General features: G+C 31.5%; 1 protein-coding gene across 2 annotated transcripts in view; it reads right to left on the reverse strand.

Annotated features, from left to right (window-relative positions):
* Positions 1 to 15,135, reverse strand: part of LOC130899944 (dual specificity tyrosine-phosphorylation-regulated kinase 2) — a 178,564-nt gene that overhangs the window by 145,452 nt on the left and 17,977 nt on the right. The window contains exon 1 of one of the 2 annotated variants that reach the window (XM_057810145.1): positions 6,691 to 6,915. The exons of the other annotated variant lie outside the window; for it this stretch is intronic. Coding sequence (XP_057666128.1) covers positions 6,691 to 6,708 — 18 coding nt within the window. The 5' untranslated portion in view covers positions 6,709 to 6,915. Of the gene's footprint in view, positions 1 to 6,690; positions 6,916 to 15,135 lie in introns of those variants that run through there. 2 annotated transcript variants of the gene reach the window in all.

Genomic DNA, 15,135 nt, shown 5'->3' on the forward strand with positions numbered 1-15,135 from the left:
TATGTATTCATAACGATTATATAATAAAATATACAAAACTTCTTCAGATAGTTCAAGAGATCAACAAGACAACCACGATATTAGGTTCCGTAAAAACTTGTTTTTGTTAGAAATTTTATAGAGAAATTTTGGCAATAACAAGCCATAAATGAGAGAGGCAATAATAAATCGATAAAACAAGAAAAAATGTGGTAACCATTCGTGACAACGAAAACCCATTTCGTTCTAGTGACAGATAAGTTAACTGCTTGTCAACTATATCTATAGCCCAGACAAATGATTTTAACTACATGAAATACTTTTTATACTTTGATAAGGATATTAGACGCCATTTTCAGCGAAAATTTTGAAGGAAACCGTCTAAAAGAATGTTTTTACTTCGTGGTGATAACTATAATTTAATCAATTGATACACGGAACCAGTTTCAATGGTCTTTTTTGTTTTTGTTGGAATAGTTTGTCAGAATGACAATTGGAATTAAAAAAAAAGTATTAACACGTCTGAAGTTATCCACAGATTTTTACCACGAATATTTTTTTACAAAATAAACTGAACTTTTGCGGAAAAGTATCAATAGAGGAGACGTTTGATGACAATATTATATACAACATTTCACAATTTTGAGCCGAAGACTCAAAACATAAAGAAAAACTATTTAACTCTCTCGGCCCTGAGTAAAGCGCTTACACCACTCAAAAACACGCGCACGAGATAGAGAATTGTCCCCATAGGCCTCTTGCAACAATTTATAGCACTCGGAGTTTTTATCAATTTAACGAGAAAGATATCTAGATACCCAACCCGTCTAGGGCGCCCTCTAGGCGCGCAGTCTCGTTATTCAATAGCCAGGCCTCGTAGTTGAATAACTAATCTTCATTTTTTTTTTCAGAATCGTGAAATATGTACAAAAACACATTCTTAAAATTTTTTTATCCACTTAATACTCAATTTTTTCTATTCTAATATCATTATATGTCTCCACTATTGACATTTTTTCGCAAAAGTTGACGTGACATTTGCAAAATTGAATAAACCCTCCAAATATTTACGAAGAAAATTTGAATTAAAAATTTAAATAAGCAGAACTCAGCTTAAAAGTTCTAACACAAATGAAAAGTTAGTCAGTTTAAGATCTATTGGATTAGCATATGTTCAAAAATGAACAATTGTGGGACACTGTTACTATTTACTACTGAGGAAAAACTGTCGTTCTTTGAACATTCTTTCAGTTCTTAGAGAAACAGTAAACAAGATGAACCAAAGTGATTGGAAGAGATCGTGTTTAATTTTCATAAAGAAGAACCTACCACTGTAGTTATGTTTTCTATTTGATCGTTTTGGCAGTGATTGCGCCAACGGGAACGAAAGCCAGAAAGATAAACAATGAGAACCACGAATTCACCGTCAATCAGCTTTTATAATCAGCAATAGGTCGATCAGGCGTTTGCTCAAATGTATAGATGAATTTCCATAATGAGTTCAAGTTGGACACTAATTGAAAAATCAAGATTTGTATGTCAAAGTTAAGTATTGTAGACAAATTTTGACTATTTTGTATTAGGCTCCAGACGAAAAATGTGTAATTCTCAGATGGAAGTAACCATCACTTAAAGGATTACATAAATCAAACAACTAGGACGAATGTGATCGAATGATGATGCAGTTTCAGCATTAAAATTGTGATTGGATCGAATTTCTTTGAAGATTATGATAGAAAACCTACTACTGTTACCTAAGAACGTCAAAAAACATAATGGTGACGCCAATTGTGCAGGATCCTTGTTGTGTCAGTGTATCATTTGTATGGAAAACTTGTGTTCGACAGGACGAATATGTACATTGCGTACATTTTTTAACACTTGTATTCTATAAAAACAATGTATAAATAGTTACACACCTCACTATTGTATATTTTTGCGCATACTTTACAGGACAAAAAGTTTGGGACCAAAATCAATGCTATTAACTCTCAGTCTAGCGCAACTATCCTGACAGGCACCTATATTTTTGCTTCCTTCTCCATTTATTTATCAGTGCATATCTTTGATTATTGTGCCTACATATTGTTGTGGGACTGTGGAATTCAAACACTGAAGTGTACTATTTTTAATATATATTCCAAGCTTTTGAATAACTATGTATTCGTCATCACGGATTATATAAAATATAATGTGAAAATATAATATAAAAATTGAAAATTTCTTAAGATGAATACGTAGCTAATCGAAACCTTGGAATTTATATTTAAGGTGAGTACATTTTGGTGTTTGATTGCCATATTCTTAAAAAAATAACGTTCATAAAGTAGACATCAATTCGTTATTATAAAAAGCAAATGGTTTATGCGTGCGTCGAATATTTTCAAAATAACTTTCGCAACTGAAAGTTGTTAATTAACAAATTATAAAAATAGTGTTACAATTAATTAATAGACCCAATTAATATTTTCTGCATAGTTCATTATGGGTATTTTTAAGTAACGAGGTCATTTTGAATTAACGCAATATTGATTGAGTGACACGTACCTATTAAAATGTGTCAATAGATAAGTTTTGGACAAGTTTTTTTTTATAAAAAAATGTTATGCATCAAAACTAGGTCTGAATACTTTTGACGAAATTACATATTGTGAAAGGAAACATAAACCAATAGCGATAAGGATAAGAAGAAGAGACATCCAGTAGTATCTAAATATTTTTTTTTATTAATAAAGCCGCATAGGTGACGAATCTATTTTTTATTTAGTTGGATAATAGTTTTATTAAGAAGCGAATCAATGCAAACATATATACGTACGTATTTTTGGACTTTAAAGCCGGATTATCAACAGCAAAATATATATTTAAATCCCATTAAGATCAAATGAAAATATATCGTTTTATAATAAGTTGACTTAAGATGGCAGTACATGGAATTTTGATTATCAAGTTTTAAAAGTTATTCTTGATGAAAAGTTCTGTAATGCGAAAACACCCCGATATGCGGACAGGCAGAAGAGGTTATTTTCGGTCATATTTTGGATGTCAACTGTCACAATTTTACATAAAACTGTCAGATAGAACAGTTGTAATACTAATATAAAGAAAATTATTTTACCCGTTGGGTATATTTTGAGAAAAACAATTTTTGAGTAATAATTGCACATTATTTTTCAAGTGGAAAAACAAAGAAAGTGCTTTTCTGTTCTCAAAAGTGGCTCTATGTTGTTATTCGCTGTAACTAATCTGAAAGGTGGGTGCCCCGATTGCTTAATGCATATCAGAAGTTCTCTCACATCAAATATAACCCAAGTGGATTTTTTCGTCGAAATATCACAGTAGACTTAGCGTGGGTACACCATTATAACCCAGAAACAAAAATAGAGTCGAAACCATGTATTTCAGTCGAGAAACGTGATTCCTAGGGAAGAAAAAGCATTTTTTTTTGGAACGTTCATAGCCATAGTGGTTTGAGATTCCAGAGGTGGAATATAATATTGTGGAGGTGAGAACAAATAACCGCATTTTTTCAAGGAAAGAGTTTTCTGCCATAACAAGAATTCGTCTGCTAATTTTGCAGAAACATATACACCTGATCTGGATCTCATTGAAATAAGGGTTTAATGAAAAGTAATTTCGGACAAATGAAGTAAATATATGTTTTGGATGGTATGGAAAATCTGAAAACTCGCTAGACCAGCTCTGTATTGTTAAAATTGAGAATCTTCAATTTTTTTCCTCAATTCCCCATTCGTATTACAATTTTTTAGGTCGTAAACAAATTAATTATCTTAATTTCTCTGCATAATGTCATATTTTTTTAAATACTCAAACACTTTTGATGCGATTTGAAAAAAATATTATCCACGACTGCAATTCAGGTTTATAGAATGTAGAATAACTTTGTTTTTTTGTTATTTTATTTAATCCTAATCCCAGATTAGGTTTTTATCCCTTTTGGGACAACTGGTTTTTTCAATTCGAGTTTTTTGAGGTACCTCTATTTTTATCTGATATTTTGGATGTGTATGTTCCTTGGAATCCTGTTTTAGAGCATACAACATAAATAAATCCTAACCATCTCACTGGTGCTTCATATATTTCATCTCTGATTTATTAATAGTTCTTTTTCATATTTTTCAATTCTTATTCCATATTGTTCAATACAATTCCAAAATTAATCCGGAAATTGTGGAATAGCTGTGAATCATATTAAAATGCGACATCTCTTGGTTATAAGAATGAAAATAGATTCTTTCCAAACGCTTGTATATTCAGTAAAATAGAGTATTAGTAGTAGTTGTTTTTGAGATAAATATTGATGATAAGGTTTCACGAACAACCTTTGCTGGTCATTATTTTCAGTAAGCGCAATATCAATGTCATGATCACTGAAAACAATGTGACTGAATAAAAGCAGTCTTATCATATTCTACGTATGCTCAGAACCTTATAAACTTTTTATTTCACTAAGTTCTAAGTAATAATAATTTCTGAGTAAGTTTTTATTGCTGCTTAACGATGATTGTAAATCGTGTTGAACTGCACTTAATCTAATTTTATTGGCATTTTTTATATGAATATCAAGAGGGGAAGGAGATATCATAAAATGCATTAGCATTATTTCCAGAGGAAACTTTATGGCTAATTAAACTAAAACTGAACTAAAACCTTAAATATGTGACGCTATTTAGCACTGAAATGGTAATAAATAAAAATTTTAACAGATTTTTTCTAATATTCTAGATGTAAAGGTAGGTGTTTTTAACTTTAAAGTTGAGAAACTTTTCTTGAGAAAAATCATCCATCAATTGCTTCAAGGGTTTGACTAAAATCCACCATTTGTATTCTATTCACTAAATAGTTTTCATTAAAAGAAAACCTTCCAAAAACGAAAACATTTGAAAGACAATTTAAAATTATTGTGCACAAAAAAAGTTTTGATTGGAAATGTATCAGTTTTTACTTTGGTTATCCATGATAAGTCTGCCCTATCAATTTTTAAATTTGAAAATTGCATTTCTTAACGTTTTCGTTTCCTTGAAAGATATTAGCTTCCATTTTCGTAATTATATCGAATGAAACCAAAATAAAATTTAGTCTTAGTTTCAAATAGAAAATCTACAGAACAATTTTGAAGATCTTACTGCCAGATTTATCTATCGGGGGGTGAAAATTCTGTTAAATAAATTGCCTGCCTTATTTCGATGTATTTGAATGTATGTTTATATTTTTAAAAATATAAGTTTAAATATACCTATCTGACGATTTATACAAATATATATTTATATTTATTCAATTTTCCTTATCGAATATAATTATTTTTTATATTTAATTCGATTTCTTTTGGTTTTTAAATAGCAGCGTAAAATATGGCCGAGGTAACAAGAAGTACAAATATAGAAAAATAAATTTCTTTGGTGGAATTTTGGTGGAAAAAATTATGGTCGGATCCACCGTTTCGTGTTAAATTGAAGTTTAAACTACCCCCAGACCGCCGGTATCGTTTAAACCTAAGTTTTCCAGTAAACGCTATCTATAAAACGTAAAAAAAACGATATCTGTAGATTAAACTGACGTTTGAAGTTTCAACTTGTCAAATTGGATATAAGTGTATAGGGATGGGCAAATGAAAAAAATATCGATAAATATCGTATCGATATTTTTAACCAATATCGATTTATGCAGATTAAAAAATATCGATATTTTGATTCATCGATTTTTTTTTCTTCAAGGTGCGATTACCCAAAAAATTGTCAAATTATTCGAACTTAGAAAAATATGAACACACATTTAATTTTTTTTCAGTTTTATCTACCAATTAAGAAAATAAATATTTAAATATTGTTAATAAGATGAAGTTTTTAGTAATGTCAGAAAATGATCATTTGAACAGCGGTTAGTAACTGAATTTTATTCAAACCAGTAATCATCTGGTATAGACATCAAAAGTATTCGCTCTTTAATAAGCTCTCAAGTTAACCTGCTGGTAAAATATTATGACAGTCAGTGGAATACATAATAAGTATAAAATATGATGAAGATCTTGAAAACATATCGAATTTGATACTCTAAAATAAATATCGACTATCGATACTTCAAGATACTAAAATATCGACGATACTTATCGATTATTTTTTGAAAAAATATCGAATTTGATACTCGAAAATAAATATCGACTATCGACACTTCAAGATACTCAAAAATCGACGATACCTATCGATTATTTTTTGAAAAAATATCGATTTTAATACTCAAAAATAACTATCGATACTTCAAGATAAAAACTCGACGATACTTATCGATTATTTTTTGAAAAAATATCGATAGTTTAATATATCGATATTTTATGCCCTTCCCTATAAGTGTATTTGTAGAAAAGTAGATGAAAGTGAATCTTAACAACCTCTCCAAATAGGCCATTAAGACATTTTAGATATTTAATTTAAATAAATAATAATTTAGTTTTAGAACACACAGTATAATTCAATTATTGGTGGTTAAACAAAAAAAAATCTACAATTCATTTAATCTGTTTATATAATTATCATCATATTTTTCATAGACAATTATTATTTAAAAATGTATACTCGAATGTTGGTTTTACAGACAGACATTAAAAATATTTGTATTTATTACATATACAAATATCAGATTAGTTATTATAAATTATTTATTCAAATTATTATTAGTGATTAAATATAAACTAACCTGCTCAAACACCAACATGTCGCCAACTTATCCAATTTAGTTTTTAAAAATATAGTCCAATTAAGCTGCAGCAATTTTAACTATTGACACTATTCAAAACAATAGCACAACAAAACCGTAACAGCTGATGATCGTATCAGTTGCGTTTCGTTCGTGAAATAAAATTGCGTTCAAGACAGTCGCGCGCTTGCAGTTGACTGACTGGCTGAGTGGCCTTTGGTAGACACTAGTCTCGGTGATATCAGATCATTCACTTTGGACAGAGTGAACATGTGGGGGAATTTACTACTATGTATTGTGATCTGTTTGTACTTATAGATGATGCTTCTATATTATAATCCGTTAACTGGGATTTCGTTTTAGTCATCATTTTTTCAAGGTTTTATTTGATTGCTTATCAAGAATTATCGAAATTCATAACTGTTTTTCATTTGTTTAACGAGGCACGTTTATTTGTTTTTTGCTTCGGCGGCTATAAGGAGTGTTACTTTAAGATTTGTTGTATACGAAATTTCACTTTGTTTATAAGAATTATATATTAATAAAAAAAGGAAATTTGATTGTGATATTTTAGAAAAATTGAAAGTTGTAATCAGAATTTCCCGAAAAACTAATTTACACTTAATTGAAAGTGAATTAGCTAAGACTATTTACTACGAGAAAGTTAGTTGAACAAATAGACGTCTGCAGGCTGTATTTGATGATCAAGGAGGACAAACAAAGTATTATTACGCATTTTCTACTACACAAATAATAATTTTTACCCAGTAGTGTCTACGAGGGTTGTCTAAAAAGTTTACGTTTACATCCTGAATATGTCAACACTTAATAATATAAGTAAAAATAGATTTTCCCAAGTAGCAGCAGAAATAGTATTACTTATGCAGGAAATTAGACGTTGTTATGTGAATAACACAAATTTTACAACTTTGTTTTGAAGTCCGCTTCATAATATTCATAAACACGTATTAATAACTTTAAGTAACTTTACGGTGTCAAGACATTCAGAAATAAGGAACAAAACTTTATTTTTACTCGATTTAACCACTTGTAAGTGTATTTTACTTTCAATTGGAAAACGATTTTGACGATACCCAGACTGTGCCAGCAGATTATAACTGCAAAGTAATTGAAGTTGAGACAACGTTTTAGACACTTTTCTGGTAACTTTCAATTTACTTCACTTGTTGGTGGCGTTTACCTTTTTGATAATCGAAAGAAGTGATTTTCACGACTGATAACATTAAATTCACTATAAAGTATTATCAGCCTTTAAATTCACTCGAAAGTGCTAGAAATTATTTCTTAGTGTGGTTTCTTCGAGTGTGCATAATAATGGTACTTGGTATGTACACAGTCTCAGAGCTTTTTTCTAGGTTCAGTGCTTCCGCAAAATTTTGAATATGTCGTCGGCACCATGCTAAAATAACTATGTACGAATTAGTTCGATGGTTTCTCGTAGTACTAAAAAAGGGCTACCTACTTATGATACTTACTACACATGATATTCAACAATTCACACAGTTAAACAAAAAAAATTTCCCAAACGATGTAATTTAAACTAGCGAACATGCCAGTTTCGTTAGTTAGAAAGTTGAATACGCATATTGAACCATTGAAATGCATCAAATATGACACATTCGATAATATACATTGTGCATAATTATTCCTGAAAACAAATGTGTCATATTTGCTACTTAGAAACAATGTTTTTCTCAACTTGAAGTCTTATTTCATTGTAAACTACCAAATACCTCAACTGGAGTGCGTAGGGCGTATTATCTTCTTGGAATAGCAAACATCAGTAGAACCATTCAACTTGGAAGAAAATTTAAAGTTCCTACAAGTCCCCTTTCTCTCAATATCCTGTTTTTGGACAAACTAGTTACTTCAGTATAGTTCTTCATACCGTATGAGAATGGCAGAATGAAGGAAGTTTTTATATTACCTAAGAGAAGCCGTTTTAAATAAACAATCAGTAAGTGTCTTTCATTTCTTCATAATTACCTTTCGTAAACAGTTTATTAATGAAAATACCCTACTTTTATTCGGAAAATTTGTAGAATTGTCATTAGTGTTAATTTCAATACATTCATTTTTAGATAAGTGTGAACCTTCAGTCGCTAAAAGTCTGTTGTCAGGAGGAACTCTAATACGTCCACAGTATGAACTTTCTTCGGCCGTTCAAGCGTTCCCTCAACTCCTCCTGAACCTTTTATGCCATACGATGGTCAGATTTGTATGTCGGAAGTGAAAAAAAAAAGATTTATTGCAACTATGCAATCAAGGGCTAGTTCCCAGGGCATACAGGTCTTTTTATGAGCAGTACAACAGTTCTAAATCGATTCTCTTGCAGAACCCGATAATACCGAAAGTGAACATTAAATTTATTCTTTATGTATTATGTGTTTGTAGAATGTAACTAAATTACCTAGGATTTATTGCCTACCTAAGTTTTTCTTAGTAAAAAAACGTTTTTTCTATCTTTTCATCCATTATTATTAATTTTTTAAGCAACTTTGTATCCTAGATGAATGTAAAGTATCGAATATTCTCTAAAATTTCTTATTCGATACTTTACCTTCAATTCAGTGACTTTCGAACAAAAATGTCCCTTTTAGTAAAGTAGCGAATATTTTTAAACAATTATTATTGATAATTTTACAAATAATTAAAATGATATCTCCGAACGAAAGTTTTACACTCAAAGATATCTATAAAAATTTAAAAATTGAAAATTACCAAACGCGTCAGGTGGGAAAAATTATATTCAGTGTTTTGGCTCTCCTGAAAAGTGCCAATTTTCACATTTGTAATTTTCGCATGGTGCCGACGATGTACACATTTCAAAAAGCAATTATCGGGCCACAGAAGTGTCCTGCTCTGCTCCTATTGATGCAGGATGGCAGTAAAAGGTATCCGTTTTGAGCTTACAATGTATGCATTTAAAAGTGGCAAACCATAGTGGCCCTATCATTTTCGACCACTGAGATTTGCCACTTTAAAAGAACTTATCATCTGACTGGTTATCTACTTTATTTGCACAGTTATTTATTCAATAAAAATCAGTTTAAAGTTGAAACTTCAATCACTTAATTTACGCTGATATCAGTGAAAACCATTTTAAAGTGGATATTCGATATAGAACTGAAAGTATCGAAAATGTATGACTCCAAAACAAAGGGATTGAGGCGGTTGTTTCCGCCACTTGGGTAATACGTGGGTGTCAGTAAATATTTTTTTTTTCGGCGTAATGGATGACGAACATCATGGACGACCAGTAATATGTTCGAAAAAGTTCTCCAATTGGTACTGGACGATTGTCGTATTAAGTTTAGAAAGATAAAAGAGGCAAACGGCATTCGACGATAGAGAAAGTGACACCTTCTGACATTTCGGTGATCACCATGGTTAAAATTCGACCACCGTATTAGCCTGATGTGCCCCCAGTGATTATTTCTTGTTTTCTACTTCCAAAATTGCTTTTCAAGAGAAAGATTTACATCAGATGAGTATTTTATCTGATACCACATTTGAGAAAGAATTATTTGGAAGAGTTGCAAAGATATTTAATTTCATAACGGATAGAAATTATACCACCAAATTGTGACGTGATAGAAAAATTTAATTCTGCACAAAAGCCTTCCGTACATGGTACATGATATACATCGCTTTGTTATACTAAAACCGTTTAACTGTTTATCTATAAATATCAAGCATCAGATATAAATTCAACTCGAAGTTCTATACACTTATATTATCTTGGATCTACTGTGACCAAACTTGTCATTAAGAATGCGTTTATCGAATCGGAATCTACTGGGAAAGACTAACATAAAGCAGATATCCAGTAGCGCTGTAATTGACCATTATACTTCAATCGGAAGTAATTAATATTTGAATCAAATTACTCGAATTTCAAATTGATTTAGTGCAGTAGAAATGATTACTCATTCCGTGATGACTGCCGAGGTTCTAAATCAAAATAATCTAATAATAGCAATTATGATTGAAATTCAGCACAAATCATTCTGGAGTTTACTTGAGGAGCAATAATCGAAAATAATGAATTCACCTTGACATAAATTGTTGTAATTATCAAAATTATACAAATCTTAAATCTGCTTTTTGAACAGTAGCAAACCAATATTTAATTTAATGTATAAAATGGGTAATAAAAGCCGGTTTCCAATACAAGTTTTAATCTAATTTCTGGTATTCATTGATGACTCAAAAAGGTTAAAGCATGAATTAACTCGAGAATACAATTGATTTCGTCCTATAAAGTTAGTACTAAGCGTCAAAGTTTTACGAAAAAATAATAATTTCCGATTTCCATAATTTTTGGTATGGTGAGTTTGTCTCTCCACGTCTCTCCCGCTCATCGTCATTCTTCTAGAACTATACATTTTTCACACATATCATCTACGGGTAGTTCACTTCTAGAACTACTAGTTTTTCTGATAATTTTCATCATGATGCCAGCTTAAGAAAGTCCCTTCGACCCCAACAAAAAATAAAATTTCCTATATTGTGATGAAAATAAATTTTTTCAAAACGGTTTAACCATATTTTCCATACAATATTTTAAATAAATGTTTTTTTTTATATATTCTTTAAAAAAGTATGAAATTTTAGTCTAAATCGCAATCGTCGTAGCGATATTGGTAAAAATTTATGAAATTATTGTAATTTCATCAAGAAGCAAATAAATAATTTATCTGTTTTGAATTAAAAGTACGAGAGTTGTCTGAAAAGTTTTTGATCCAACAAAGAAATAAAACATTCTTTTCATAATAATTTCCAAAATAATCTCCTTGTAAGTCTATACACTCTTTCCAGCGAAGCACTAGCCTTCACTTTTCTAAATAATAGTTGCCGTTTTTCTCGATCTCATCCGATGAAAATCTTTCCTGCAAGAACAACTTCAAGGTTAGGAAACAGGTATAAGTCACTAGGTGTTAGATCTGGTGTTTGACCATGGTGATAATCGAAGTTTGATAACGTGCGTTGTCCTCATGGAGTAGCATTACCTTTTTTTTAATGCGATCAAGTTTTGTATTTTTCTCTTCACTTTATCAACCAATGATGTCTTATATTCCCCGTACCTATAGTGTATGAATACAATCCCATGATTATTCCGAAAAATGATCGCCCGCACTTTTCTGGCAGTTGAAGCCGTCTTCACCTTTTTCGAAACAGGTTATAATATCCACTGTCTTGATAATTTTTTTTTTGTTTTAGCAGTGTAGTGATGTATCTAGGTTTCATCTAAAGTTACGAATCGTCACAACTCACACACTGACTCATTCTGCTTAAACCACCTTTGCTTTTGGTCTAAAGTAAGCAGATAACTCACGCATACATAATTCTTTGTTCAGTATATGGCAAATCAGCTCTTCAGATATACCAACATCCTCTTATATACATCTTACCTTAATCCGAGGAAAGTACAAAGCGCGTTTCGGACTCAATGGTCTAGATAGACGAAAAAGCCCACGACGGTCTTATAGTACTGAATTTTACGACTCCGTATACAATATCCAACTCCTTTTTCATTTACGTAAGCGTATTTCTTCTCCAGAGATTTTTATGCCTTTCCAAGCGTCAGAAGATTGGGATTTCAGTTTTCATGCTCCTTTTATTTATTTTTGCCACTCTTTCCAATCCTTTGCCACTTCGATCATCTACTATATTATTTTCCCAAGTCTTCTTTCTTCCTGTGCTATTTGTCGAGCCAATTTCTCCTGGGCTTTCCTCTCCTTTTTTGCTTATATTTTTCCCTTCTGTTACTTTTCTTATTAAGTTTTGGATCACATCTCTTTTTCAATGTATCTTCATTTCTTTGCTATTTTTCTTAGTTGTATCTCTGCTGATAATTTCCGTATTAACATGGTTACTGTTATCGAGTTGCATACTTTTATTTTTATGTCTTCGCCTATTTATTGTTTTAGATTTACTAAATCATTCGGTATTTCTTTATATCCACTTCCATTCTGAGTTTTTCTATTGTCTCTTCATCCATATTTTTGGTATTTGCTTTCAATCAAGAATATTTCAGATAAATCTTCAGAACGACTCAATTCCTTTCTGGCTATATAACCCAACTAATTCGCCTCTTTCTTATTTGTGACCAAGCATTCATTACCATATAATAAGGTTGTATAAGTGTCCGGTATATTCTTAGATTCGCTACCCTTGAGATATATTTGGACCCTAATAGGTTTCCTATATCTCCAACTGTTTTATTGCCCCTTTCCAATATCTTGCCGAATTCTTTAATTTCGTCCATTTGCTACCGCTGCTCCCAGGTATTCAAGTTCTAGTACTCTATCGAACCGGAACTCTGTGTTTTGCTCTGTTGTGATTTTTAATTGGTTGTCGCTGAAAAAATCTTTACCCATTTCCATATACTTGATCTTATGTTCGTTGTTACGTAGGCCATATCTTGCTGTCATTTCAAACAGTAAAAACATTTTTTGTAGTCCCTGTTTTGTTCTGGTTACGAGCCCTACGTCAACTGTATACGCCAGGACTTGCTTTTTGCTATTATGAATCATTCTTTGGGATCGTAATCCACTACACCTGATAATCACCTCCAGTAGGAAAATAACACCTTTTTTTATTTCGAATTCTTCGGATAAGCTTCTTTTTATGGTTATTATGTTTTCGGTTTTATTTAGTGTCATTTTCACTTTCGTTTGCATTTGCTAGAGTTTAGTACATTTGTTTCTCTAATATTGAATCATATGCCTGTTTAAAGTTGATGAATAATAGCTTCAAATTCAGTCCCTGCTCATAGGTATCATTCTATGTTATTTTTAACACAAACCTGCCTTGATACCCTACTTGTTCGTCCAACTAATGCTCCGACTGACTTACACGATTTGTAAACATTGTCAAACAGATAGCAAACGTCCAAAATGGTTAAAATTTTAGTGCCAATATTGATAAGTGGTTGAGGTCGTAAATATTTTAGACAACCCTCGTAGATACAAACATTCGTTACTGCGCATTAAAAATATCACGTCTTCATAGAATTACCGATCCGGTAATTTCTCTGAATTAATTTCAAACGAAGATTGAAAAATTAATTGTTTTTTTTTTCAAAGATCGTCCTGGTTTTTAGAAACCGTCACCTACCGCGACACATATAATTTGTCCAGGTACGTGAAGCAGGTAGGTGGATATATTTTAATACATATTTGCCTTTAATAATAATCGATTCATCTTTATAATAATGGAGTTCACTGTGCCCAGATGTTTAATTATACACAAACCTACGTAGTCTAGTACGAGAAGGATGTCTCAAATTTCACAATCCGCTAACATTGTCATCATAGATTTCTAATCCGTTGATGCGTGAGAATATACAAGGCGTTGTTAGTTACCGTTGTAATTAAACTAAATTACCGTTAAATTTTGAACTATGGAAGACTACATATTGTATTTTTTTCGTGAAATTATTGAATTTTTTTTAAATCATAGTACGAACTTAAATATTTTACTAGATAACTACCGCATTATCTATACTTTCTTTATTAATTTACACATACGTCTTTTAAATATTATTTTTCAAATCAATCTCCATTCATTTCAGATATCTGAATAATATTGTAAACAAATAATAAGAGCATCCATCCAAAAACCTTAAAGCTCAGTCTGAAATGAAACTGTGTTTCCAAATACTGAAGACACTGTTTACACTATTACTACAGTTACACAATTCTACTTACGGTCTGATCACGTCTTCGACAGTTTACTTTCAGTCTCTGAAAATGACAACTTGGTTATCGAAACGCGCGTCAGTGTAATTTTTATTGTAGGTGTAGTGGTCTGCGATGGCCAAATCATTACATAACTTTATGTCGATGAAGCGCTGGCCAGAACGTACAATATTTTCTTTCAATTTTTTATAGCCTACTTTCTCCAAAATCCCTTCAATTTCTACTATGTCTCCAGTCTTCCAAAATATTCTCAAACCATCAGCGAACTCCCGCCGTGTTTTACAATCGGTATTACACATGTATCTAGCATGCCTGCTTCGTTTGACTTGCGCACCAACAGTCTTCTTCTTGGGCTCAAAAACTCAAGCATTGATTCATCATTGACTCATAAAACTTTCTCCCAGTCTTCAAGCGTCCAATTTTTATGTTCTTCAGCCCAATCTAACCTCTTAATTTCATTTTGACATCTTAAAAGAGGTAGATCTCTAGATTCATTGATCTGAGTTGTTATCTCTGAGCCTTTTAGTCGTCGATTACGTTTACTGATCAATACAATACGTTTATCTTCAGTAGTAGTGTTTTTTTCGCGACCGTAAAAATATTTTGGCTCGTCACGTAACCATTCGCGCACAAAGCAACCTACTTCCGTAGTACTTTCAAATCGCAGTCCGCCAAATGCCTCTTTTAATGAACCAAATAAATAATAATCGCATAGGGA

Source organism: Diorhabda carinulata, chromosome 12 (genome assembly GCF_026250575.1).
Source record: "Diorhabda carinulata isolate Delta chromosome 12, icDioCari1.1, whole genome shotgun sequence".
NCBI lineage: Eukaryota > Metazoa > Arthropoda > Insecta > Coleoptera > Chrysomelidae > Diorhabda > Diorhabda carinulata.